At 44.6% G+C, this 26,766-nt stretch overlaps 1 protein-coding gene across 1 annotated transcript in view; it reads right to left on the bottom strand.

Annotated features, from left to right (window-relative positions):
* LOC140491888 (calcium/calmodulin-dependent protein kinase type II subunit alpha) overlaps positions 1–26,766 on the bottom strand; it is a 247,906-nt gene that overhangs the window by 109,084 nt on the left and 112,056 nt on the right. Inside the window, exon 3 of the mRNA XM_072590323.1 lies at positions 20,881–20,940. Within this exon, the coding sequence (XP_072446424.1) occupies positions 20,881–20,940 (60 nt within the window). The remainder of the gene's footprint in view (positions 1–20,880; positions 20,941–26,766) is intronic.

The following is a 26,766-nucleotide window of genomic DNA, read 5'->3' as shown; positions in this document are numbered from 1 at the left end:
GAGAAAGACAAACAAAAAGATTTTGGGAGGGAATTCCAGTGTTGGGAACCCCAGGCAGCTGCAGGCATGGCTGCCAGTGGTGGAGTTGCTAAAATCCTGGACGTTCAAATGGCCAAATGTGGATATCTTGGAGGCTGTGGAGCTGCAGGAGATTGCAGAGTAAGGGTGGGGTGAGGTCAGGCAGAGATACCAAAAGAAGAATAAGCACTTTAAAACTGAGGACTTGTTTAGCCAGGAGCTAATTATTTCTTCCTTGCTATGCAGCAGAGAGACCATGATGCCCACCATGGTTCTATTACTTTGAGCCAATCTCTGCCTCTTCCCCATATCCCTGCACACCATTTTTATCCAAATAATCATCCAGTGCCCCTCTTAAATGCCTCAACAGAATCTGCTTCCACTCACTTCCAGACAATGGTTTCCAAATCCTAAATACTCACTGGGTGAAAACGATCCTTCTCACATCAACGTTACTTCATTCGCATGTCACTTCAAGTCTAAACCTTCTTATTGGTATTTTCTTCAATGAGTGGGAACAGCTTAATCATATTCAGCCCATTCACGGCTTTGAAAATCTCTATCATATCTTTTCTCAACCTTCTTCTCTCCAAGGAGAACAACCCAACTTCTTCAATCTAACCTCACGACTGACATTCCTTGTTGCTGGAACCATTCATGTAAATCGCTTCTGCATTCTCTCTCCTATACATTTCCTGTTAATGTGCTGCCCCAAAATATTCCAGCTGAACTTGTACAAGTTCAACATCACCTCCTTGCTCTTGTATACTACGTCATTATTAATAAAGCCGAGAACACTGTGCGCTCTTGCCACTTGTCCTACCACCTGTGCACGTTTACACCAAAGTTCCCTCGCTCCTGCACCCCCTTTAGGATTATTTATTTGATATTGTCTTTCAATGTCTCTCCAACTAAAATGCATCACCTCACACCTCTCTGTAGTGAACCTCATCTATTACCCAGCTGTCCACTCCACCAACTTGTCTCTGTCCTTCTGGAGTTCTACACTCTCCTTCTCACAGTTTACAATTCTTCCAAGTTTAGTGTCAATTTTGAAACAGTCCCCCACACATCAAGATCCAGATCATTATATATCCATCGGGCTCCACGGAGTTCCAAGGTAACCTGTTTGAAAGTTTTCAATGAGCTGGCATCAATAGGAAAGCAATTTCTTGTCAATTCAGAGTGAGAAGATTTTTCTGACATCTGAAAGTTTCCATTTTGAGCCGGATCCTTCAAATTCTACACTTATGTACTTAACTGCACAGAGTTTAAATATTTATATAATGGAATGTCTGCATGTACTCAACTCAAATCAGTCACAGTTTTTAATTTGTTTGCATCGTGGGAGAGGCCAGCAGTTATTGTCTGTCTTCAGATGTCTGGAGAAGGCAGTGGTAACCTACGATCTTAAACTGCAACAGTCCATGTGGCGTAGTTCGGGTGGGACTTCTAGAATCTTGACCCAGCAACACTGGAGGAATGGCATTATATTTCCAACTCAGAATGGTGTGTGATTTGGAGAGGAACGTGCAGGGGGGAGTGTTCCCATAGTATCAGCTTTCCTTCTCTTTTTAGATGGTAATGGCCAAGGGTTTGGAAGGTGTTGTCTAAGGAGGCTTGGTGACCTGCTGTCTCACATCTTGTCCATGATACATACTGCTGCTACTGTGTGTCAGTCATGAAGGAAATGAATCAGTCAGACTGTTGAACCTTTTGAGGGTTGTTGGAGCTGCCCTCATCCAGGCAAGTGAACACAATGGGAAATTTAACATTGCCAATCCATCTAACACATCTTTGGACTGTGGGAGGAAACCCATGCAGACCAGGGAGAACATGCAAACTCCACACAGCCAGTTGCCCGAGAGTGGAATCAAACCCAGGTTCCTGGTTTCGTGAGGCAGCAGTGCTAACCACTGAGGCACCAAGGCTCCCAGTCATTTACACACAAACACATACACACTCACTCACACAGACACACATAACTCATGTGACATCTTTGATGCTCTTTTTTATGCCTCAGAGAAACAGAGAAAACTGAAGCAGGCATGGACCATTTGGCCCTTCGAGCCTGCTCTACCATTCAATCAGATCATGGTTGATCATCCAACTCAATCTCCTGTTCCCACTTTCTCCCATACCCTTTGGTCCCTTTAGGCTGAAGAACTATATTTAGTTCTTGAAAGTATTCAACATTTGGGTCTGAACTACTGTACTTTCTATCCCAGAGAATTCTACAGGCTCTTTACTCTCTGGGTGAAGAAGTTTGTCCTCATCTCAGTCCTAAACTGAAACGATAACCCCTGGTGTCCACTGGCATAGTTTCTGGTTGGTACCACAATGGACATTAGGAGATGACTTTCCTCCTCACTCCAGGCACTGAGAGAACAACTATTTGGTTCACTTGAACCTTGAGGCCTCACTTGTATCTAGTTGCTGTTCTCTCAGCTTTGGCCCTTAAAACGATCTGATCGTTATCACATGGTTGTTTGTGGGATCTTACTTGGCAACAATTGACAGCTGCACTTCCTACATTATGACAGCAACTACACTCTTTAAAAAAATTCTTGCTTTGACCAAATCCTGGAAATCATGAAAGGTGGAATGGAAGACTTTCTTTCGCTCACTGAGGCCAGTCATAGAGTCATAGAAACGTACAGCATGGAAACAGACCCTTCAGTCCAAAACGTCTGCGCTGTATCCTAGAGTAATCTAGTTCCATTTGCCAGCACCCGGCCCATATCCCTCCAAACCCTTCCTATTCATATACCCATCCAAATGCCTTTTAAATGTTGTAAATGTACCAGCCTCCAACACATCGTCTGGCAGCTCATTCCATACACGCACTGCCCTCTGCGTGAAAAAGTTGCCCCTCAGGTCCCTTTTAAATCTTTCCCGTCTCACCTTAAACTTATGCTCTTCTAGTTCTGGGCTCCCCCAAATCAGAGAAAAATACCTTGCCTATTTACCCTCTCCATGCCCCTCATGATTTTATAAACCTCTATATCCTCAGCCTCTGATGCTCCAGGAAAATAGCCCTAACCTATTTAGCCTCCCCTTATAGCTCAAACCCTCCAACCCTGGCAACATCCTTTTCTGACTGGCCTTGATTCCAGAGCTGACCCATTTATTTGTTTTCAACAATTCTTAAACAAAGAGACGAGTGTTTCGGCTGAGACCACTCTCTTCACATGCCTGGTTAAGAAAAGAACCTCACCAGAGCAGGAAGCCACGGTGATAACAGCGTCATTTAAACTGTGCACGTCATCAGTAGAGAGTGTGAAACTCAATAAAGCAATATTAACAGCTATTCTTGCTCAGGAACCGGTTGACGTTTAATTCTGTGCCTTCTGTTGTTCAAAGTTCCAAAGCGTTGGTTCCAGGACGGCCTCATTATTGCATGAACAATTCTGATGGTTTGTGAGGATTGAGCTCTCATGAGCTTGGAGGCTGGTGAAATTGGATCATTGCAAAAGACTGGACAGCCCCCAGTGTGCTGCTATCATGCGGCCAGTTGAAACATCTGGCTTCATGTCCGCTCATGGAAACTGCAGTATAGAAGGGTGGAAGCCATGTTGTGCCAGTACTAATAAAAACCCTCAGATCTGGGCACCGTACCTTCAGAAGGATATTGGGAAAAATGCACCGCAGATGCATCAGAAAGATGTTTCAAACTGACAACATTTCATCAGAACTCCAATGTTAGATTTTATCAAACTGGAGGAGTGAGACACTTCTTTAGGTGAAACCAGAACGGGAAATACGGTTGACTTGATATACAAGGACAGGCTGGCTAGGTTGGGACTTCTCTTCCCTGGACCGCAGGAGATTTGAGGGGTGACCTTATAGAGGTTTATCAAATCACAAGGGGTGTAGATAAAGTGAATAGCAAAGGACTTTTATCTAGGATGGGGGAGCTTAGAGGGCATAGGTTTTAGGTGAGAGGAGAAAGATTGAAAAGGGACCTGAGGGACAACCTTTTCACACAGTGATTCATATACAGAATGAACTACCAGAGGAAATGGTAGATACCAGGACAGTTATAACATTTAAAGATGTTGGACAGATACATGGACAGAAACAGTTTAGAGGGAGATGGGCCAAGCACAGTCAAGTGGGACTGGTTTAGTTTGGAAAACTTGGTTGGCATCGGCAAGTTGGAACAAAGGGTCTGTTTCTGTGCTATGTGATTCTATGACTCTATGATCAGCCATGATAATATTGAATGGTGGAGCAGGCTCAAAGGGGCTGAATGGCCTACTCCTGCTGCTATTTTCAGTGTTTCTGTGAAATGTTGCCTCTGTTTCTCTCCGCAAAGAGGCTGCCTGACTCGCTGTGCATTTCCAGCACTTTCTGTTTGTGTTTCAGGTCTTTAACATCCCCAGTATTTTGTTTCTGTTTCATGAGAATGGTGCTGAGGTTTTAAAATTTCACGGTCAGATCGTACAGGTTGGTTTGATATCCATTGAGTATATAAGATTGTGGTGCAGAGGCAGTGTCCCTATCTCTGAGTCAGGAGACCTGGGTTTAAGTCCACCTACTCCATATACATGCCATAATATGTCTGATTAAAAATATTGAGGAATTGTTGCCTCTGGTGGGAGGTGGAGTCCAGAGTGAGGGGTTGGAACACAAAAATTTGAACCAAAGACAGCTCATGGGAGTATTGTCAGGAATCACACCTAGTATAAGTTTGGAGTACACTTCCTCAAAACATGAGAGGCAATTGAAATTGTTTTTGGGTCTTAAATGTTATGGAGCCAAGGTGGGTGCATGGAATTAAGAATTTGATCAGCCATAATCTAACTATATGTGAGGAATTAGCCATGATCTAATTGAATGGTGGACAGAACTTGATGGGCTGAATGGCCTACTTCTACATTTTGTGGTCTTATGGAGGAGCTGAAAGACCTCTTCCTGCTTTTAGGTCATGTGCACATTATTTTACTGCAGGAGATGAGACAAGTGAAATAAATAAGTTCATAAGTCCAGTAAAATGTTTCAAATATTAGCTTCTTTGATGTCTTCAATGTATTATATCCTCTCTGATACCATTAATGGAGGGAGCAAACCAAGGGTCACACAGAAAGGAAATTGCCTTAATATAAAGAATACCCTGTGAATGTGTCACAGCTAAATCATTCAGCTCAAGTAGTGTTGGAGTGCATGAATGTACATAACTGATGAATTCTTCAAGTCTTGTCAATTTTCGACTCCTAGTCAAGGATGAGAGACAATATTGAATGTTCCCGTTACATCTGGTACATTGTGTCTTGAGCTCATTCCTTCACATTAGGCTATGGGAAGTGAAAGAAAGACCAGATTGCAAATCTTACAGCTCATTGTTTAGATAATGAACACATGATTTTCATATTGAATCTTGCAGAAAAGACAGTCCCTGAAGCTTTTTATCTTGCACTAATAGTGACACTAACAACCAATTTAAGACAATTAGTCAAACTTATAACATGGTACTTTTACACTTACAAGAAGTGTTATACATTCAGAAACAGGAACCCGTTCTCCGCAAACTAAAGGAATATATTCGAGCGTTGTGTCTTGCTTGAACTACCAAGGAGCTTGGGGAGTCTATACTTCCTGCTTTTCCTTCCATGTGCCAATATTTCATCCATTCAGGGTCAACTAGCTAACCAGTCAGCAATTGTTTTCTCTCTGGTATAAGTTGTTGGGATCACTTGAAATTTGGCTTTCTTGCTTTTATCATGCTGAATGCAAAATGAAAAAAAAACCTTTAGGAACATGTCCGTCTCTTTTTAACAGCATTCAAGTTCTGTATTACCAAGTCCTTTTTTTGTAATATTCAGCTGAGAGAAGAGTGGGTTTGGAGGGCAGAAACTGAGATTGTTAAAGTAGTGGTTGTGTTTTTTGTTATCCTGAAATGTGGACCAGAATTTGATGTCTTTGAACTCAGTCAAACTACATTGGTCTGCTTTGAGAGTCATATGTAGTCCAGGCCTGGTAGAGATGGCAGATTTCCTTCCCTATACACCATTAGTGAATCAGGATAAAAAACACAGGAATGCTAGACAAACTCATGTATGTCTGGCAACATCAGAAACAGAATTAATGTTTCAAGTTCGATGACTCCTCTTTGGTATGTTGTAAACTAAATGTGTCTATGTCAATCGATGATAAATAGTCTCCTATCATGAAACGACAGGTTGTTCTGCTATAACACGCATTTTGTTAATACAAATTTGCTATAACACAATTGATGAATTGGGGACAATGTTTCTGTTGCACAAATGTTTAAAGTGTGCATTAGTTATAATGCGATTCTAGCCCCATTAGTTTAAACGATGCTGCTCTTACACAATTTTCTTATAATATGGGATTGCACGAGAACGGAACTACGACGTTATAGCAGAACTGACTATAACTTTATCTGTCGTATTAATTCATTAAATTTAAGCTTCACCTGAAACCATGGTGGAAGTTGGACCCATGTCCTCAGAGCATTGTCCTGGGCCGCTGGGTTACTGAGGCAACCACATTACCAGGACCCTATCATATCCCTCCATATTATGCACACAACTCTCAACTATTGGTTGTGGCAGCAGTTTCCACATTCTCACTGTCCTCTGGTGAAGATCTTTCTCCTTAATTCCCAACTAGATTTATTATTACTGAGCATCTTATAGTGAAGGCTGTTCACCTTGGGTCAGCTCCCAGGGTTTTACCTGACAATTAATCAATCGAACCCTCTCGTTCTCCTGGAAGAACTGCCTCTGGTCACCTCTCAGACTTCTCTCTTATGGTGAATGAGAGTCCAACCTTGTTCAGTGTTGCCTAGCCAGTGTAAACTGTCCCCATTCCTGAAGAACTCTGTTGCACCTTCTCCAACATCTTTGTGAGACACAAGGCTAGAACTGAGATCCCCAGCATCATAGATGCCGGTCCTGAGCCAATTCAATTCACTCCTTGCTAAATCAAGAAATTGTTGGATACCCCAAACACGATGGGCTTTCACAATATACTGAAGACTTGTTTTAGAATTTACCAAGCTACTCAACCAAGCTGAGTCAAAAAGTGTGGTGCTGGTAAAGCCCAGCCGGTCAGGCAGCATCTGTGGAGCAGGAGAGTCGACGTTTCGTGCGTAAGCTCTTCATCAGGAACCTTCCTGCTCAAAACGTCGACTCTCCTGCTCCTTGGAGGCTGCCTGACTGGCTGGGCTTTTCCAGAGCCACACGTTTTGACTGATCTCCAGCATCTGCAGTCCTCACTTTCTCCCTACTCAACAAAGCTGTTGGCCACCCCTAATTGCCCCTGAGAAGCTGACAATGAGCCACATCTTGAACCGCTGCAGTCTTGATACACCAAAAGTACTTTAGGTAAAGAGCTGTAAGTACATGACCCAGTGACAATGAAGGAATGCTGATATAGTTCCTGGAACAAATGCTGATCTAACCTGCAATGTTGAGCACCCATGAACATATATAAAAACTGTGAGTGAACACAGGTTGTGATTTTATTATGATATCTCTAGAACACTATCCCTCTAGAAAGGGACCTCAGTGCTTGGTTTGCTACTTCCCAATTACTGTATTAATCTGCATTGCTATGTTTAGTGACTTGTGTGTCTGAGAATGGATAAAAATAAGATACAAAGAGCTGCATGAGCTTACTTGCATGAACAAGCCTAAAGGCAGTGCCTAAGGAAGAGGAGGCCCTGTTATAACAAAACTTTAGGCACTGCTATAATTAAAGTCTCCTGGGTATCAAAGTAGTGGTGTCTAATTACACCAAGATTGACTGCAAGGCAATTTTCAACACACATTAAACAGATAAACAGATTGTCTGAGCTACAATGTAGGGTTCTCACATCCAGCTTGTCAGAGAATGCATTTATGACTTGATTTTCTAATTTCATACAGTTTTGATCGGATATGGGGCTGGAGTTGGAATGTCATACTGATTGTATGCCAATTCTCCTTCGAGTCATTGCAAGATAGAGACATGAGGAGGGCATTCGGTACTTCAAGCCTGCTCTGTCATTCAATTAGATCAAGCTTTGGACTGCAAAACTCACTAACACCAGGGGCCCACCTCACATCACATCTGAGGATGTGTTGTAAATTAAGAATTCTTATTGCACTTTTTGGATGAATAGTCAAAGTCTTTACCCCATGGTGGGGGAGTCCAGAACTAGAGGGCATAGGTTTAGGATGAGAGGAGAAATATTTAAAAGGGACCTATGGGGTAACTTTTTCACACAGAAGTTGGTGCGTGTACGAAATGAGCTGCCAGAGGAAGTGGTATAGGCTGGTACAATTACAACATTTAAAAGGCATCTGGATGGGTATATGAATAGGAAGGATGTGGAGGGATATCGGACAAATGCTGGCAAATTGGTCTAGATTAATTTAGGGTATCAGGTTGGCATGGACTGCTTGAACTGAAGGGTCTGTTGTGCGATTCAACTCTAGGACTCTATGTTACTTTCAGTACTGCAGGGCACTCCGAAGCTCTTGATAGCCAATGATGCAGTTTTGAAGCACTGTTGTAATTTCAAAAATGCCACAGTCAATCTGTGCACAGCAAGATCCCACAGACAGCAATGTGAGAATGATCAGATTGTCTGTTTTAGTGACATAGGTTTAGACAGATATATCGGCCCCAGGAAGAGTTTCCCTCTTCTCTGAAGAGCACCAAGGGATCTTTAACACCCACCAGAGAGAGAAAACATCTCCTTAGTTTAAACGGCATGTCTGAAAGAGGCACTTTGATTGGGAGCTGAGCCCACAACATGTGACAGAACCACAGCAAGCAAGTGAAGGAAGGATTACTTAACAACTCAATTAGCATTAGATGACTGTCAGGTTGGTAGACTGAACACTAGATTAGTTTCTTTTTCTGTCTGGCAACTGTTCTTTCCCTTATTTGTTCACACTATGTGGACAAAGTCAGCATTTGATGTCCATCCCTAATTGCTCTTGATCTGAATGCCTTGCGTAGCCATTTCAGAGGGTGGATTAATGGTACTAGAAGAGCACAGCAGTTCAGGCAGCATCCGAGGAGCAGTAAAATTGACGTTTCGGGCAAAAGCCCTTTATCAGGAATAAAGGCAGTGAGCCTGAAGGGTGGAGAGATAAGCTAGAGGAGGGTGGGGGTGAGGGTGGGGAGAAAGTAGCATAGAGTACAATAGGTGAGTGGGGGAGGAGATGAAGGTGATAGGTCAAGGAGGAGGGTGGAGTGGATAGGTGGAAAAGAACATAGGCAGGTAGGACAAGTCATGGGGACAGTGCTGAACTGGAAGTTTGGAACGAGGGTGAGGTGGGGGAAGGGGAAATGAGGAAACTGTTGAAGTCCACATTGATGCCCTGGGGTTGAAGTGTTCCGAGGCGGAAAATGAGGCGTTCTTCCTCCAGGCATCTAGTGGTGAGGGAGCAGCGGTGAAGGAGACCCAGGACCTCCATGTTCTCGGCAGAGTGGGAGGGGTAGTTGAAATGTTGGGCCACAGGGCGGTGTGGTTGATTGGTGCGGGTGTCCCGTAGATGTTCCCTAAAGCGCTCTGCTAGGAGGCGTCCATTCTCCCCAATGTAGAGGAGACCGCATCGGGAGCAACGGATAATAAATGATATTAGTGGATGTGCAGGTAAAACTTTGATGGATGTGGAAGGCTCATTTAGGGCCTTGGATGGAGGTGAGGGAGGAGGTGTGGGCGCAGGTTTTGCAATTCCTGCAGTGGCAGGGGAAAGTGCCAGGAAGGGAGGGTGGGTTGTAGGGGTGCGTGGACCTGACCAGGTAGTCACAGAGGGAACGGTCTTTGCAGAAGGCGGAAAGGGGTGAGGAGGGAAATATATCCCTGGTGGTGGGGTCTTTTTGGAGATGGCGGAAATGTCGGCAGATGATTTGGTTTATGTGAAGGTTGCTAGGGTGGAAGGTGAGCACCAGGGGCGTTCTGTTCTTGTTACGGTTGGAAGGGTGGGGTCTGAGGGCGGAGGTGCGGGATGTGGACAAGATGCGTTGGAGGGCATCTTTAACCACGTGGGAAGGGAAATTGTGGTCTCTAAAGAAGGAGACTATCTGGTGTGTTCTGTGGTGGAACTGGTCCTCCTGGGAGCAGATACAGCAGAGGCGGAGGAATGGGAATACGGGATGGCATTTTTGCAAGAGGTAGAGTGGGAAGAGGTGTAATCCAGGTAGCTGCGGGAGTCGGTGGGTTTGTAAAAAATGTCAGTGTCAAGTCGGTCATTATTAATGGAGATGAAGAGGTCCAGGAAGGGGAGGGAGGTGTCAGAGATGGTCCAGGTAAATTTAAGGTCAGGGTGAAGTTGATGAATTGCTCAACCTCCTCACGGGAGCACGAGGTGGCGCCAATGCAGTCACAAATGTTGCGGAGGAAGAGGTGGGGAGTGGTGCCAGTGTAATTACGGAAGATCAACTGTTCTATGCAACTAACAAAGAGACAGGCATAGCTGGATCCTCAGACAACACCTTCCAAACACATGACCACTTTCATCTAGAAGGCAAGGACAGCAGGTACATGGGAACACCACCTTCAAGTTCCCCTCCAAGCCATTCACCATCCTGCCTTAGAAATATATCAGCCATTCCTTGACTGTCGCTGGGTCAAGATCCTGGAACTGCCTCCCTAATGGCATTGTGGGTCAACCCACAGCAGGTGGACTGCAGAGGTTCAAGAAGGCAGCTGACCCCCACCTTCTCAAGGGGCAGCTAGGAACAGGCAATAAATGCTGACCCAGCTAGCGACACCTATATCCCACTAAAAAATAAATAAATTCATCATAATGGCCTGGGGTTACTGGAACATAATATATTTCCACATATATTACATAATTCCTGAAGCATTTGGAGTAATGATCTAATGATGATCATGAAATTGTTGTCAACTGTGCAGAAACCTCCACCTGGCTCACTCGTGTCCTTTGGGATAAAGAACTGCAAGCCTTCCCTGGTCCGGCCTACATGTGACTCCATATCCACACCAATGTGGTTGGCTCTTAATTATAACATGGGCAATTCGAGACCATAAAGGCTGACCTTGACAGCAATGCCACATCCTGTGAATTAATACGAGAAAACATTGTCCGGAAATTGATTTTTGTTCCAGCTGCCTTTGAGGAGGCGGTGGTGAGCTGTCTTCAGTGGTTAATGTTACCTCTGTTTGTGCACAGTGTTAATAGGGTCATAGTTCTGGGTTTTCACCCAGCAAAAGCGAAGAAATGGTGATACAGTTCCAAGTCAGGAGGATAACTAACTATGAGAGGGCCTTATCAAGGGCAGCATTCCTGTGCACTTGTCGTTTTAGGTATGGGGGTGGTGGGAGGGGTTAATTTATTCATTAACGGGTGAGGGTGTCACTGGCTGGGCATGCAGTTATTGTCCATCCCTAATTTGTCCAGACGCAGTTGAGAGTCAACCACATTGCTGTGGGCATTAGTTTTTCTCCCTATAAAACATGAGTGAAGAAAATGGGTTTTTCCGATAATTGACAATGGATTCATTGCCATCATTAGACTCTTAATCCCAGATATTTATTGAATTCAAATTCCACCATTGTTCAGTTCTAGCCTGGATCCCCAGACCATTACCTGGACCTCTGGATTAATAGGCCAGTGATAACACCATGAGGCTTTCGCCTCGCCTGGAGGTTGCAGGTTTGGAAGGTACTGCCAACAGGCCGTATATGTTCCCGCTATTCTTTCAAGAGATATGGGAATTGCTGGCTATTACCCTTAAACTGAGGGGAATGCTGGGCCCACTTCAATGGGCTGTTGAGAGTCCACTGTGGGCCAGGAGTGACCAATAGGCCAGACTGGGTATGGATGGTAGACTTCCTTCAATACAAGAAAATGAATGAACTAGATGGCTCTTTAAGGCAAACAACGATAGGTTAATCGCCATCCCAACTGAAGCTAGCTTCTATTTTGAGATTTATGAATTTAATTCAAATTTCTTACTGTTATGATGGGATTTGAACCTGCACCCCTAATGCTGGACCTCGAGATATTTTTCTTTCATGAGTTATTCCAGCATTATTTGTCCCTCCCTAATTCCCCTTACCCATCCAGTGACATTACCACTATACCCCCGTCTCATTGTCCACTTTTCCTTCTTATATTTTCCTAATCAGCCTATTTAGAGATGTTATTAAACTCCTCTGGAGCAAGTTGGTTTTAACCAAGATCTCCTGGCTCAAAGGCAGGGACACTACCACACATGTATTATTCTAATCCCAGTGTGCAAGCTGGCTCTAAGTTTCTTTAAAGCAATATTGAGGGCGATCTCCCGATAAACTAGATATATTAGGTTTGTACATGGGTTGACCAAAACATCCTCTCACAGTTGTTTTGGATGGTAGAATCATAGGTTGGGTTTTTTATTTGTTCACTTGATAACCTACAATCTTCCTTACAATGATTTGAACAGGCTGGAAAATTCTATGCTGTCAGATACAACAGTGGAAATCTCCCAGCCAGGAACAGCATCACATTCTCCAGCTCTGAAGGAGGCCATTCAGCCCTGTGCTGAGTCCTACACAGAGCAATCCAGTTTGAAATATGGAGAGCTGCAAAAGTTTTGTTACGATACTGAATTACGAATTGAGAAGTCTGGATGGATATTCCCAGGATTCTACCATCCTACCACAGTGAATGGGGAATTTCCAAAGAATCCCTACAGTGTGGAAACAAGCCATTTGGCCCAATGAGTCAACATTGTCCCACCGAAGATCAGCCCATCCAGACACCTAGTAGCAAAATCAACGTTTCGGGCAAAAGCCCTTTATCAGGAATAAAGGCTTTATTCCTGATGAAGGGCTTTTGCCCGAAACGTCGATTTCGCTGCTCGTTGGATGCTGCCTGAACTGCTGTGCTCTTCCAGCACCATTAATGCAGTATTTGGTTTTCAGCATCTGTAGTCATTGTTTTTACCACCCAGACACCTATCCTATCCCTGCATTTCCCACGGCTATCACATGTAATCGAGCACCTCTGAATACTATGGGTAATTTCCAATGGCCAATCCATCTAACCTGCAGAACTTTGGATTGTAAGAGGAAATCAGAGCACATGGTGGAAATTTAAATTCAGCATATTAACTCAACCTGGCATAACAAGTCAGCACTAGTAATAGTGACCACACAATGTCTAGATTGTTGCGAACACCCCAAATAGTTCACAAGTGTCCTTTACGAAAGAAAATCTGTCATCCTTACCTCGTCTGTCCTATGGGTGACACTAGGCCCTCAGCTGTGTGGCTGATTATTCAGGTCTCTGAAATGGCCCTAGCAAGCCACTCAGGTCATGGGCGATTAGATGGGCAACAAACATTTTTAGTTTTTATGGTAGATTGCATTCATATTCTATTCTTTCTTCCCTTATTAGTTTCTTGGTCTTCCTTTGCTATCTTCTAGAAACTCCTAATTCTCAGAGTTATTACTATTTCTGGCGATGATACAAGCCTTTTCTTTTGAATCTTATACAATCATAGTGTAGTGTCACAGAGTTGTACAGCACAGAAACAGACCCTTTGGTCCAATTTGGCCATGCCGACCGCATATCCTAAATAAATCTCATCCACTTAAGAGTCATAGAGTCATAGAGATGTACAGTATGGAAACAGACCCTTTGGTCCAACTCATCCATGTCGACCAGATATCCCAACCAATTGTCATCCCACCTGCCAGCACCTGGCCCATATCCCTCCAAACCCTTCCTATTCATATACCCATTAGATGCCTTTGGAATGTTGCAATTGTACCTCTTCCTCTGGCAGCTCAATTTGTCCATGCCGACCATATATCCTAAATAAATCTCATCCATTTGTCAGCATTGGGCCCATATCCCTTTCTTCATATACCCATTTAGATACCTTTTAAATGTTAGAATTATACCAGCTTCTGCTATTTCCTCTGGCAGCTCATTCTGTACACGTACCACCCTCTGCATGAAAACGTTGCCTCTCAGATCCCTTTTATATCTTTCCTCCCGCACCTTAAAACCATGCCCTCTAGTTTTGGATTCCCACACCCTAGGAAAACGATCTTGGCTCTACACCCTATCTATGCCCCTCATGATTTTATAAACCTCTATGAGGTCACCCCTCAGCCCCTGACGCTCCAGGGAAAATAGCCCCAGCCTATCCATCCTCTCCCTATAGCTCAAACGCTCTAACCCTGGCCGCATCAATGTAAATCTTTCCTGAACCCTTTCAAGTTTAACAACATCTTTTCTATAGCGGGAAGACCAGAACTGAATGCAGCATTCCAAAAATGGCCGAAGCAATGTCCTTATATAGCCTCAAAATGACTTCCTTAACTTCCTTTGTCCACCATGTTTGACTGATTTTTACACCTTGAGGAACGTATAGTTGCTGTCAGCTATTTAATAGTTCTTTACAGATTATCCATTGCCTACATACAGTCCTGTATATATTTTCCCAGCACATCTCAGCTGATTAGTGCCTCATGCTTTCATAGGTTATTTTATTCAAACATAACACCCTTGCTACAGATTGAACGACCTCACTTTCAAACACAAAGTAAACCAGTATCATGGTATGGTCACTTATTTCTAAACCTTTACCTTCTGGTGATTGATCCCTCTACTGACGGGAAACGTTTCTTCCTATCTACGCTGTCTATGCCTCTCATTATTTTGTATCCTTCAATCAGGACCCCCCTCAGCCTACCTAGTCTCTCTTCATAGATAAATTGCTCCAGCCCAGACAACATCCTGTGAATCTTTTCTGTCACTCTCTAGTGCAGTCTTCCTGCAATGTGGTGACCAGAACTGCACACAGTATCCCAGCTATGGCCAGACTAACATTATACGCATTCTGGATTAGTGGTGCTGGAAGAGCACAGCAGTTCAGGCAGCATCCAAGTAGCTTCGAAATCGACGTTTCGGGCAAAAGCCCTAATGAAGGGCTTTTTGCCCGAAACGTCGATTTCGAAGCTACTTGGATGCTGCCTGAACTGCTGTGCTCTTCCAGCACCACTAATCCAGAATCTGGTTTCCAGCATCTGCAGTCATTGTTTTTACCTCTCTAACATTATACACAACTCTACCATGACTTCCTTGTTCTTTTGTTCAATGCCTTGACTAACTAGTCGTGATTTGGACTTGGGGGTACAAAGTTAAAAATCACACAACACCAGGTTATAGTCCAATAGGTTTAATTGGAAGCACTAGCTTTCAGAGCGCTGCTCCTTCATCAGGTGAATGTGGAGTACCACAACCTGATGAAGGAGCAGCGCTCTGAAAGCTAGTGCTTCCAATTAAACCTGTTGGACTATAACCTGGTGTTGTGTGATTTTTAACTTTGACTAACAAAGGCAGGTATCCCATCTGCCTTCTCAAACTCCAAGGCGATAGTGAGGACTGCAGATGCTGGGGAGTCAGAGCCAAAAAAGCTGGTGCTAGAAAAGCCCAGAAGGTCAGGCAGCATCTGAGGAGCAGGAGCGTTGATGTTTCAGGCATAAACCCTTCATCAGGAATGTCATCCTTCTAAACTCCATCCAGTACAGAGCCAGAGTCCTTCACCATTCCTCATATGCCAAGCCTTTCATCCCAGGGAGCATTCTTATAAATCACTTTTAGACCCCTCCAGCATATCCTTCCTTGGATACAGGCCCAAAATTGCTCACAATATTCCTAATGCTAATCACCAAGCATTGAAACAGCCAAGTAAGGCTTGTTCTCCCAGCCTCCTGCTTGGACACCAGTCATAAGCAGGAGATGGCAAATGAGTTAATCATATGACCAATGCACGCCTGGATGATTAAAGGATATTAAAAAGTATACAAATACAACTGCCAAAGCATCATACGCAAATAACTCTTCTTAAAATTTCAGGTATTTGCCATGTTAGGGTCACAACCAGCAAGAGACAATTTCAATTTTTACGGACAGGTTCCAGAAATAACTGCCCAGAGGCTGTTATCCCTTCACCAAGTCACCCTTTATTTATATGTACGCAATATACTAGCTGTGGCTAACCAGCTCAGAGTCTGTCAATGAACTGAGGAGATTCTAACTCTCCTGTTTTTTTTTTCTTTTTACCTCCACCCTACTGCCTAACTGCGGTAGGGCTTATATTTTTCCCAGCATCCATATCGTGTAGGTGTGAGACACAGTGAAAGACACAAGTGGCACGAATCTTTATTCAAGTTCCACCACCAGGAAGAAAGGACGCACCCGAGTGGCCAGTGACAAGCAGAGCCCTTCACATCAAAGGGCAATGCTGTGTGATCAAACAGTGAAGGGGAGGGCAGGGATTAAATCAAAATAGAGTTGGAGGGGGAAATAATGCACTCCACTCCCTGCGGCGCCCACCTCTCCCTGAACGACTCCAGGGTGTTGGTGGACACTGCGTGCTCCTTTTCCAGAGACACCCGGGCTCTAACGTAACCCCGGAAGAGGGGCAGGCAGTCGGCCCTAACGACCCCCTCCACGGCCCGCTGCCTGGACCTGTTGATGGCCAGTTTGGCAAGGCCCAGGAGCAGACCCACGAGGAGGTCCTCGGACCTGCCCTCCCTCCTCCGTACCGGGTGCCCGAAGATCAGGAGCGTGGGACTGAAGTGCAACCAAAAGCAGAGGAGAAGGTTTTTGAGAAAATCAAAAAGGGCGTGCAAACACCCACACCCAATATATACATGGTCCACAGACTCCACCGTGCCACAGAACAAGCAGTTGGGCTGGGAGTCTGTGAACCACTGCAATCTGTGGTTGCAGGGGACCGCTGCGTGCAGCACCCAAATTCTCTTGTTTTTTTTATGGTGAGCTCTTGACCCTGATTGAGCTTCCTCAGAGCCAGCTTTCAGAGTGAACAGAACCTCTGACAGTTTTTTTCATTTTTAACTCTCCTGTTCATATTTTTTTTCTCTTTTTTTTTCTTTTTCTTTTTTTTTTGTGAGACACAGTGAAAGACACAAAGTGCACAAATCTTTATTCAATTTCCACCACCAGGAAGATATGAAAAATACCCGCGTGGCCAGTGACAAGCACTGCCCTTCAAACCACAGGGCAATGCTGTGTGATCAAAACAGTGGAGGGGAGGGTAGGGACTAAATCAAAATAGAGTTGGACGGGGAAATAATACACTCCACTCCCTGCGGCGCCCACCTCTCCCTGAACGACTCCAGGGTGTCGGTGGACACCGCGTGCTCCTTCTCCAAGGACACCCGGGCTCTAACGTAACCCCGGAAGAGGGGCAGGCAGTCGGCCCTAACGACCCCCTCCACGGCCCGCTGCCTGGACCTGTTGATGGCCAGTTTGGCCAGGCCCAGGAGCAGACCCACGAGGAGGTCCTCGGACCTGCCCTCCCTCCTCCGTACCGGGTGCCCGAAGACCAGGAGCGTGGGACTGAAGTGCAGCCAGAAACAGAGGAGAAGGTTTTTGAGGAAATCAAAAAGGGAGTGCAAACGCCCACACCCAATATATACATGGTCCACGGACTCCACAGCGCCACAGAACAAGCAGTTGGGCTGGGAGTCTGTGAACCACCGCAATCTGTGGTTGCAGGGGACCGCTGCGTGCAGCACCCAAATTCTCTTGTTTTTTTTATGGTGAGCTCTTGACCCTGATTGAGCTTCCTCAGAGCCAGCTTTCAGAGTGAACAGAACCTCTGACAGTTTTTTTCATTTTTCACTCTCCTGTTCATATCTGCCAGCCAGGGGTTCCCTGATTGGTCCCAGGTTAACAACCCCAAACAAGGATCTAGTAGTCAATGAAATCCACCTGGTTCCAATCATTAGTTTCCTTTGGGTGGGTTGCTCCATAGTTCTGAAGGAGGGTTCACTAGAAGGCTTCCTGAAGACCATCAAAAACACCAAGATAGAAGAGGATGAAGTAATGGTGTCCTTTGATGCAACAGCCCTGTTCACATCCATCAACATTAACCTGGCCAAGGAAACACTGACTACACTATTAGAAGAACCAAAGACACATACACCAAACACCACCAACTTCATCAGCAAGGACAGTATCATCAAGGTAGTGGACCTATGCCTTGCCACCCACTTCACCTTCAACAACAAAATATACAGACAAACCAAAGGAACACCAGGGTTCTTAGCAGAGGCAGTAATGCAGAGACTCAAACAAACAGCTCTGCCAACCAAACTTTGGGTCTACTACTTGGATGATATCTTTGCCATCATTAAATGAAACAAATTAGAGGAAATCTTCAAGACCACCAATAGTACCTTAACTGGCATAAACTTCACTAAAGAGGAGGAAAACAACAACAAACTGCCATTCCTAGATGTCGCAGTAGAGCGATCAGCCAATGGGCAACTTCAAACCAGCGTCCACAGGAAAACAACACATACTGACCAAATACTGAACTAAAGAAGCAATCATCCCAACATCCACAAACGAAGCTGCATTAAAATGTTATTTCAACAAGCCACCACACACTGCAGCACAGGGGAACTATGTAGAGCAGAGGAAAGTCACTTATACAGTGTATCCAAAAAGAACAGGTAACAGTCTGCCAATTTCTCAGCAACAAACCCAAACAAGCAAACAAAACACATCCAGAAACTTTAGCCACTCTACCCTACATCAAAGACATCTTGGAAATGACTGCCAGACTACTCAGACCTCTTGGCATCGTGGTAGGCCACAAACCCACCAACACATGAAAACAGCAGCTAATGAATGTGAAAGACCCGATACAGACAACGAGCAAAACTAATGTCATTTACAAAATACCTTACAAGGACTATAACAAACACTACATTGGATAAACAGGCAGAAAGCTAATCACCAGGATACATGAACACCAACTACCACAAAAAGCATGATCCTCTCTCACTAGTATCCTTACATATGGATGAGGAAGGACATCACTTTGACTGGGACAATACATCCATCCTAGGACAAGCCAAACAGGAGAATTCCTGGAAGCATGGCATTCCAACTGAAACTCTATCAACAAGCACATTGACTTGAATCCAATTTACCAACCCCTGAGGAAAAGACGTTACCACAGGAAACTGAGTCATCACAGGAAATGACATCACCCACCCAAGGAAACCTAAGCACATGAGTAGAAAGCGGGCCATGCAACCAGTGCTTCAATCGCAGGCTCACTAAAGTTGTTCCCTAGTATGGTGACAAAACGTCTGAAAATGAACCTTCCAGCTCAACGAGCAAACTATATCCACAAGAGTTCACTAGATCTAAAATGTTAACTCTGCTTCCTCTCTCTATGGATACTGCCAGACCTGTTTTGCTCCAGGGTATTAGTTCGATTCATGGAGGTGATGCTCAGTTCCAATGGTCTCTTTATCTGGACCTAGGTTTTCTGTGGAATTGGTGGATTGAAAGTTAAACATTCCTGGGTGGCAGCTCTCTTGTCCCCCCTCAGTCCCAGTGTGTCTGACATGGGTTAGCCTTCCATAATGACAGTCTCCATTGGCTGATCACTCCCAACTACAGATCATGTAAAGGAGTTAAGAGGCAGATAGTCCTCTGATGTTTAGGTACAAAGACACAAATGGAAGTTTGTGCTCTTCCTCCAACGCCTGCACTTCCCTTCCACATGTTCCTTCTATCTCTCAGATCCATCTTTCTCCATTTAGCTGGTCACAAGCTGGGAGTCATCGGGAATGTTTGACCTCTGCAAGAATGCTTTGGAGATATTGTCAAAGAATTTCCAAATCCTTCTGGGAATTTCCTGTTGCGACTGAGTTCCGAGCGAAACAGTTGCTTTGGGAATCTGGTGTCAAGCTCACAGAAGATCTATCCCATCCAGCAGAGCTGGTCTAAAGCAATTAATGCCTTGTTGCCGGGCAGATTTGTTTGGGAAAGGAAGCTGCTTCGAGACCATCTTCATTCCAGTGAAGTTTGGAGGATTTCCCATAGGTTTTGCTGCTGGTACTTACCTGGTACTTTGGAGGTCCTGCTCTACATCATCCAATTCTCCAGATTAGGAGAAACAATATTCTTTCATTGGGGAGTAGATGGCTGGGGAGAGTTGGCAAAAACTTATTGCATTAAGTGAGGAAATATTTCAGTTCACAACAATAAAGGTTTGGAAACAGCAACTGACACTGATATAGGATCAATAGTGAAATTGCTTTCCATTTGATTATGAATCTGGAAACTGATTTTGTTCACTGTGCTTGACTACTCAAGCCTGGGTGAGGACTCAGAGCTAAGAAGCTGGGATAAGCATGAGTGCAGGCATTTTGTGATTGCAGAGATATACAACTATTGCAAATAAGCTAAAAATAACAAACTTTAAATAAGTCCTGGTGGGGCACTGTAACAGAAGCAACAAAGGTTAACAGAGCCTTATCGAACAAAAACTTATCAACTTAAAACACATTGTCAGGGTGATGATGCACTCAGTTCCTGCTGTGCCCATTAGTCTCTTAAGTGACTTCACCGTGCCAGCGGACACTGCATGCTCCCTGTCAGTGGACATCTGAGTGCGGGTGTAACCACAATAGGAGGCGGACAATTGGGCAACATGAACCCCCTCCACAGCCACTGCCTGGACCCGTCAATGGCCTAACCCAGGAGCAGGCCAACAAAGTGGCCCTTTGACTGCCCACGCGTCCAAACACGGAGTGCCCACAAATTAGGAACTTGTTACACACTAAGAAACTAGTCTTATCTCTGCATTGCTGTGACATACAACAGCTGGGAAACTTTAAACCCGAGAATGAGAGACACCCTGCTAACTGAATGTACAGAGGGAGGAAGACAGTATCATAAATTAGCCATGATCTCAGCGAATAGTGAACAGGCTGGACAGGCTAAATGGCCACAACCTGTTTCCACTTTGTCCATTTGGTTGTTAAGTACCTCAGCTCCTCTAATCTTCTTTCTAAAGCTTATTATTTTTGCTGTTGTCTCTTACCGATGTTAGGGTGTTTAAGGGATCGGCAAATCCGAGCTTCTCTCTCCAGTTTCTGATGATCTGCCAAAAAAAGGATAATTTGATCAATACTATGTAGTGGATCACACAACAGATCTCTCTCTTTCTCTCTCTCTCTCTCTCTCTTTCTCTCTCTCTCTCTCTCTCTCTCTCACTCACAAACACACACACACACGCCGTTCCTGGCCGCTTCTACATGGTGTGGTACAGAGGGGGTTTGGGTGAATGGGCCACCATTGCACGGTTTTGGAGCTAAAGTGGCCTGTCCCTTTAAGGTTTGCTGAAGGTCTGAGATGGATTTAAATTATAAAACTGGTTCTTATTAGTACAGTTTAAATGAACAGAAGTGTGTCAGAAATATGCACCAGTAAGAAAAAGGGTCTTTGTCTCTCCACTTTCCCTCACTATGAGGAGAATGGATAAGGAGTGAGCAGGATAACTCTTGAGTTATACTGAGCTAGAATTGACTTGGTTCAACCATTAATCTTGTGCAAGAACAGCTGATCTTGCCATTAACAGCGTACCACTGTCACAGTAGTGGCAAAACATACACCACTGATTTTCGAATTGTGTCATCTAATTTTAATGCCTGAGACTAAAACGGCTTCAAAAAGGAATACAACTGAATTGGAAATGGCCATGGTAATCACTTGACCACAGGGTGAGCCAACCTTTATGAATAAACATGAAGCAGTCTGGACTAAAATTATCAAGAGACTGAAGCTATCAGCTGGACCAAATCTGCTGTTTGATTTACAAATGTGTAAGAAGTTCTCGTGTTGGAGATGGAAGCATCACCTACAATTACCCAGCTGGGAGAGTATGAAACCAAACTTGGAAATACAAAGATCAGTTGGTCTTTAAACAACTGCTTTGGTAGACCTAGTGGGATAAATTGGAGAAATGTTCTCTTTCTCTCTTTGTTTTCATAGGAAGGACAAAGTCCAGAAATAAAGTCAATTGGAGAAGTATATGAACAATGTGAACTGGTTCCCTTTGATCATTCTCAATGGACTATAGTCTCAGGTTAAAATCTAACATCTCAACAACGTCCTCTGGAAATTAAACTGCGTTACCTTACCTTACTTTTTACACTGGACACCAGCCAGATTTTAACTTTATACGCGTGTTTGTTTTATGTCACATCTTTATTATTTACCCTAGGGTTAGCAAGTCATAAAAATCCTTACATTCAAGAAAACCTTGTAACTGGCTCCTTATTGTTTCTGGTGAACTAGTTAAATGCATCCTACTGAGGATTAGCTGCATGTTAACGATCATGCCAAATTTCCACAGTGGCCAACTGAGGAGGTTGAGAACAAAGGAGCGCCCAGTAACCTGATCATGACGACACAATGTACACAATGAAGGAGGTGGCTTGGTTTGCATTCAACGCAACTCACTTTCCCTGGTTTGCGTGATAAAATTGGACAGCATTTCTAATCTTGACAATGTTTGGTAGGCGGTGGTGAGGGGGAGAGTTTTGACGACATCATGCCATTTCTGAAAGTGTAACCAGAGGGAGTGAGCCAACTCCACTCCCTCGCTCTTTGTCAATTCCCACCTGATTACAATCAAACCGATTGCAGTGGCAACGTGCAGGGTAAACACCAGTGATCCCATTGGCTGGGAGGCTTTTCAGTGGCTAAGCTACCTTCAGACTTGGAAATAAATCGCCGTTCCTTCACTGTTGCTGGGTCAACATCCTGGAATTCCCTCCCTAAGGGCATTGTGGGTCAACCCACGACAGGTGAACTGCAGCGGTTCAAGTAGGGAGCCTACCCCTACCTTCTTAAGGGCAACTAGGGACGGGCAATAAATGCTGGCCCAGCCAGTGATGCCAAGTCCCACAAGTGAATAAATATAAACAAAAGCTGGCAAAGCAGTGGGTAGTGCCGAGTTATAAAGAGCTTCCTGGACAAAAAGGGATGTGTTCCTCATCGCAGCAAGATGTTCCCTGCACCACTCCATTGCCATGAATTAAAGACACATTGAGAGCACAACATTGATGCTTTTCAAATTTAAATTTCTACTTGTAAATATTTCATATTACACTGATTTTGCATTATTCCTTTGGACGTCACTGTTGTTTGCTGAGAATGGCTTAGTCGGAGAGCTGTATATACAGGTCCATCTCATTGTTGGCACACATTGATGGTTATGGGATAATTAGGGTCATTTCCTATACAGCTCTTTACTGAACATTAATGTCAGTTCAAAGTTTGTGAGAGGATTTGTAGCTCGGGTGCTCATTGTTGTGGTTCTGTTCGCTGAGCTAGGGATTTGTGTTGCAGATTCTATCAACAAACACATCGACCTGGACCCAATATACCGGCCACTGCAGCGGACAGCTGGAACTGACAACCGGAAGCGGCAGAGACAAACCACAATAAATGTCAGAGGAAACATCGCAGAAGCGCTTCACAGGAGGCTCCCAAGCACTGAGGATGCCACCTAGACAGGGGATGAAATGTCTGCAATACAAATTCCCAGCTTGGCGAACAGAACCACAACATTAATGTCAGTGTCCAGTGTAGTATCCTCCACTCTGTGGGATCAGTCTGAACCTGCTGGCTCAGCTGACCGCCTCCCCCACTCCCTAAGGAATGTTGAGGACATTGTCTGAGGTCACGCTCTGCTGTGGTGAACGCAAAGTTCTGTATGGACTCTGGCAGCCATCACCCTGAGATAGGCGCTTGTGCGGGCAGCACTGACACTGACGTTGAGGGCCCTCATTTTCTCACCTTGACTTCCCGTGCTGGCCACACCTTCAGGGAGCCAAACCCTTCCCACTTCACTCCTGCATCCCCTGCCCCACTCCATGTCCTCCCATCACCACTGACTCCCTCATGTGGTCCCCTTGTTCAAGAAGGGGCATAGGGATAACCCTAGTAACTATAGGCCGGTGAGCCTCACTTCTGTTGTGGGCAAAGTCTTAGAGAGAATTGTAAGGGATAGGATTTATGAACATCTGGATAGGAATGATGTGATCAGGGATAGTCAGCATGGTTTTGTGAAGGGCAGATCGTGCCTCACAAACCTTATTTAATTCTTTGAGAAGGTGACTAAGGAGGTGGACGAGGGTAAAGTGGTAGATGTGGTGTATATGGATTTTAGTAAGGCATATGATAAGGTTCCCCATGGTAGGCTACTGCAAAAAATACAGAGGTATGGCATTGAGGGTGAGTTGGAGGTTTGGATTAGGAATTGGCTGGCTGGAAAAAGACAGAGGGTAGTAGTTGATGGTAAAGGTTCATCTTTGAGTGCAGTTACTAGCGGTGTTCCGCAAGGATCTGTTTTGGGACCATTGCTGTTTGTCATTTTTATAAATGACCTGGAGGAGGGGCTAGAAGGTTGGGTGAGCAAGTTTGCGGATGATACGAAAGTCGGTGGAGTTGTTGACAGGAAGGATGTGGCAGGTTACAGCGGGATATAGATAAGCTGCAGAGCTGGGCAGAAAGGTGGCAAATGAAGTTCAATGTGGGTAAGTGTGAGGTGATTCACTTTGGTATGAGTAACAAAAAGATGGAGTACTGGGCTAATGGTCGGATACTTGGTAGTGTGGATGAGCAGAGGGATCTTGGTGTCCATGTACACAGATCTCTGAAAGTTGCCACCCAGGTAAATAGTGCGGTGAAGAAGGCATATGGCGTACTGGCTTTTATTGGTAGAGGAATTGAGTTCTGGAGTCCTGAGGTCATGTTGCAGTTGTATAAGACTCTGGTGCGGCCTCATCTGGAGTATTCTGTGCAGTTTTGGTCGCCATACTATAGGAAGGATGTGGAGGTACTGGAACGGGTGCAGAAGAGGTTTACCAGGATGTTGCCTGGTATGGAAGGAAGATCGTATGAGGAAAGGCTGAGGCACTTGGGGCTGTTTTCATTGTAGAAAAGAAGGTTTAGGGGTGACTTGATAGAGGTGTACAAGATGATTAGGGGTTTAGATAGGGTTGACCATGCAAACCTTTTTCCACGTAGAGAGTCAGCAATTACGAGGGGGCATAGCTTTAAATTAAGGAGTGGTAGGTATAGGACAGATGTTAGGGGTAGATTCTTTACTCAGCAAGTCGTGAGCTCATGGAATGCCCGGCCAGTAGCAGTGGTGGACTCTCCCTCTTTATGGACATTTAAACGGGCATTGGATAGGCATATGGAGGATAGTGGGCTAGTGTAGGTTAGGTGGGCTTGGATCGGAGCAACATCGAGGGCCAAAGGGCCTGTACTGCGCTGTATTATTCTATGTTCTATGTCAGTCCTCCATGGAAGCTGCCATTTTCCCACCACCCCCATGCTTCCGCCCCCGCCCCCCCCATTAGTATAAACCAAAGAAAACCTCTCCCTCAGACACAATAGTGTAAAGCCGACTGGTCGAAAGTGAGGACTGCAGATGCTGGAGATCAGAGTCGAGAGTATGGTCGTGGAAAAGCACAGCAGGTCAGGCAGCATCTGAGGAGCAGGTGAATCGACGTTTCGGGCAAAAGCTGTTCATCAGGAGCCCTGATGGACTGGTAAAGCTGATTGATACTCACTGCCTTTCGACAAGCATGATATGGAGGTGCTGGTGTTGGACTGGAGTGGGCAAAGTTCAAAACCACCAGGTTATATCCATCAGGTTTATTTGGAAGCACTATGCACCAGTGCCACAGGCTTCTTGTGTGCATTATTGACTTAAAGGTGGACTTTCTTCAAAGGATGTTTTACACATATGAGTACTCATGGCATGCAAACTTAACACATATGGTATTCTGCCACAGGGCGACAGTGAGGGCAAACACACCACAAACATCTCACAACACACCATTGGAAATTCACAATTTGGCATCCTGCCTCATTGTGGAACTCCCTGACCACCCCCCCACCCCCCCAAACCAAATATCCCACTCTCAAAGGTTCCATAAAACCAACCACCCTTCCAAAGTTAATGCACAACAGGTCAGCCCTCAGGTGAACTGAGTCACCATTTCTCCCTCAGGGTAATTTAACAGCGAAAACTGGAGAGCTATTTGAAGGGAAAACATACACAGGGCTATGGGGGAACAACAGGGGGGCTGAAACTGGTCAAAGCTGGTGGCCTGAATGGTAATTTTGTCACACTATATCATTGAGAGGATTCCAAAATCCAACCCTAGTGGTTCCAACCCCATTCTGCTTGTCTTTCGGAAGTCATTAATTTTCCTTTAGTGTCACTCTGTCACCGCTGCACTCATTATATGTGATGGCAGTAGGAGCACTTGGCAAGAATTACAGCTCATGAAACACATTCTCACCAATTCTTCCTGACACATGCTACATTACAGAATCTGGCAACTGGCTCTCATTAAACAATGAATTTCAGCAGCTTTCACCCTGCAGAATATTCTAGGTGCATTGGGAAGTAAATCATTGTGCGCCTATTTGGTGGCGCAATAATCTTTGGAAATCTTACAGCACAGCAAGAGGCCATTCAGTCCAGTATTCCTGTGTCAGCTCTTTGAATCTGATTAGTCCTGCTCCCTTGCGTTTTCTCCATAGCCCAGTTTTTTTTTTGCGTCGAGTATTTATCCTATGTCTTTTTTAAATTATTACAATTAGATATACTTTCATTGACCTTTCAAACGGTGCAGTCCAGATTATAACAACCACTGTGTAAACATTTCTTCTCATTCTCTTCCATTTTTTGCCAATTATCCTAAAGCTGTACCGTCCAGTCATTGATGTTGTTGCCAAAGAAAACAGCTTCTTCTCATTTCCTCACAACTTTAAACATCGCGACTGAATCTGTTCACCACTTCAATTTTTATTGTCCTGCAGGGAACATTGCAAGTTTCTCTCCAAGCCACACCCCATCCTATCTTGGAGTTATGTTGCCATTCCTTCAGTGTCGCTGGGT

Source organism: Chiloscyllium punctatum, chromosome 20 (genome assembly GCF_047496795.1).
Source record: "Chiloscyllium punctatum isolate Juve2018m chromosome 20, sChiPun1.3, whole genome shotgun sequence".
Classification (NCBI taxonomy): domain Eukaryota; kingdom Metazoa; phylum Chordata; class Chondrichthyes; order Orectolobiformes; family Hemiscylliidae; genus Chiloscyllium; species Chiloscyllium punctatum.
This window is presented reverse-complemented; position numbering and strand designations above follow the sequence as displayed.